The 1,011-nt window shown below is 45.5% G+C and overlaps 1 protein-coding gene across 2 annotated transcripts in view; it reads left to right on the top strand.

The window, feature by feature from the left end:
• LOC119593502 (acetylcholine receptor subunit beta-like 1) overlaps positions 1-1,011 on the top strand; it is a 126,526-nt gene that overhangs the window by 119,194 nt on the left and 6,321 nt on the right. For both annotated transcript variants that reach the window (XM_037942452.1, XM_037942454.1), the window contains exon 7: positions 19-198. In XM_037942452.1, the coding sequence (XP_037798380.1) occupies positions 19-198 (180 nt within the window). The remainder of the gene's footprint in view (positions 1-18; positions 199-1,011) is intronic.

Genomic DNA, 1,011 nt, shown 5'->3' on the forward strand with positions numbered 1-1,011 from the left:
ACCTTTTTTCTCCTGCAGGTGCCAGCCTTCCTGAACGTCATTCCGAGCGAGAAGGGCGCCACGGAGACCGACATCACCTTCTACATCACCATCAGGAGGAAGACCTTGTTCTACACCGTCAACTTGATTCTTCCTACAGTCCTCATCTCATTCCTTTGTATCCTCGTCTTCTACTTGCCGGCCGAAGCAGGAGAGAAGGCGAGTGGAGGAAGAAAGGAGGAAGAGGGGGAGAGGTGGAGAGGAGAGGGGGGGGAGGAGAGGGGGGAGGATTGGGGAAGGGGAGAGGTGGAGAGGATGAGAAGTGGGGGAGAGGATGAGGTGTGGAGGTGGGGGAGAGGTGGAGAGGATGGGAAGTGGAGGAGAGGTGGAGAGAGTGGGTAGGAGGGGTGGGGAAGTGGGTGGAATGGATGGAGAAGTGTGGGAGGCGTGGAGAATATGGGAAGAATAAGGAAGTGGAAGGGAGGAGGAAAGATTGAGGAAATGGTGAAAGAAAGAATGGGGAGAGGAGGAAGAAAGAATGAGGAAGTGATGGAAAGAATAAGGAAGTGGAAGGAAGAAAGAAAAAGAGGTAGAAAGAATGTGGAGGATAAAATGAGGAAGAGGCGGAAAGAATGAGGAAGACGTAGAAGAAGGAATGAGGTACATATGAAAGAAAGAATGAAAAAAATAAAAAGAATGTGAAAGAGGTGGAGGAAATGTTGATGAAGAGGTGGAAGAAAGAATGAGGAAGAGGAGAAAGAAAGAATGAGGAAGAGGAGAAAGAAGGAATGAGGAAGATGTAAAAGAAAGAATGTGGAGGTGTTAAGGAAAGAATGAGGAAGGGGTAGAGGAAATGTTGCAGAAGAGGGGAGAGAAATGATTATGAAGATGTTAATAAAAGCATGAGAAAGAGAAGAAAGGATGAATGAGGAAGTGGAAGGTGAAAGGAAGTAATAAAAGAAGACTAAAGGAATAGGAAAATAAACATATGATTTGAAAATTTAATGAAGAAAAGGAGAAAAGATAAATGAT

The sequence above is a fragment of the Penaeus monodon genome, chromosome 32 (assembly GCF_015228065.2).
Source record: "Penaeus monodon isolate SGIC_2016 chromosome 32, NSTDA_Pmon_1, whole genome shotgun sequence".
NCBI lineage: Eukaryota > Metazoa > Arthropoda > Malacostraca > Decapoda > Penaeidae > Penaeus > Penaeus monodon.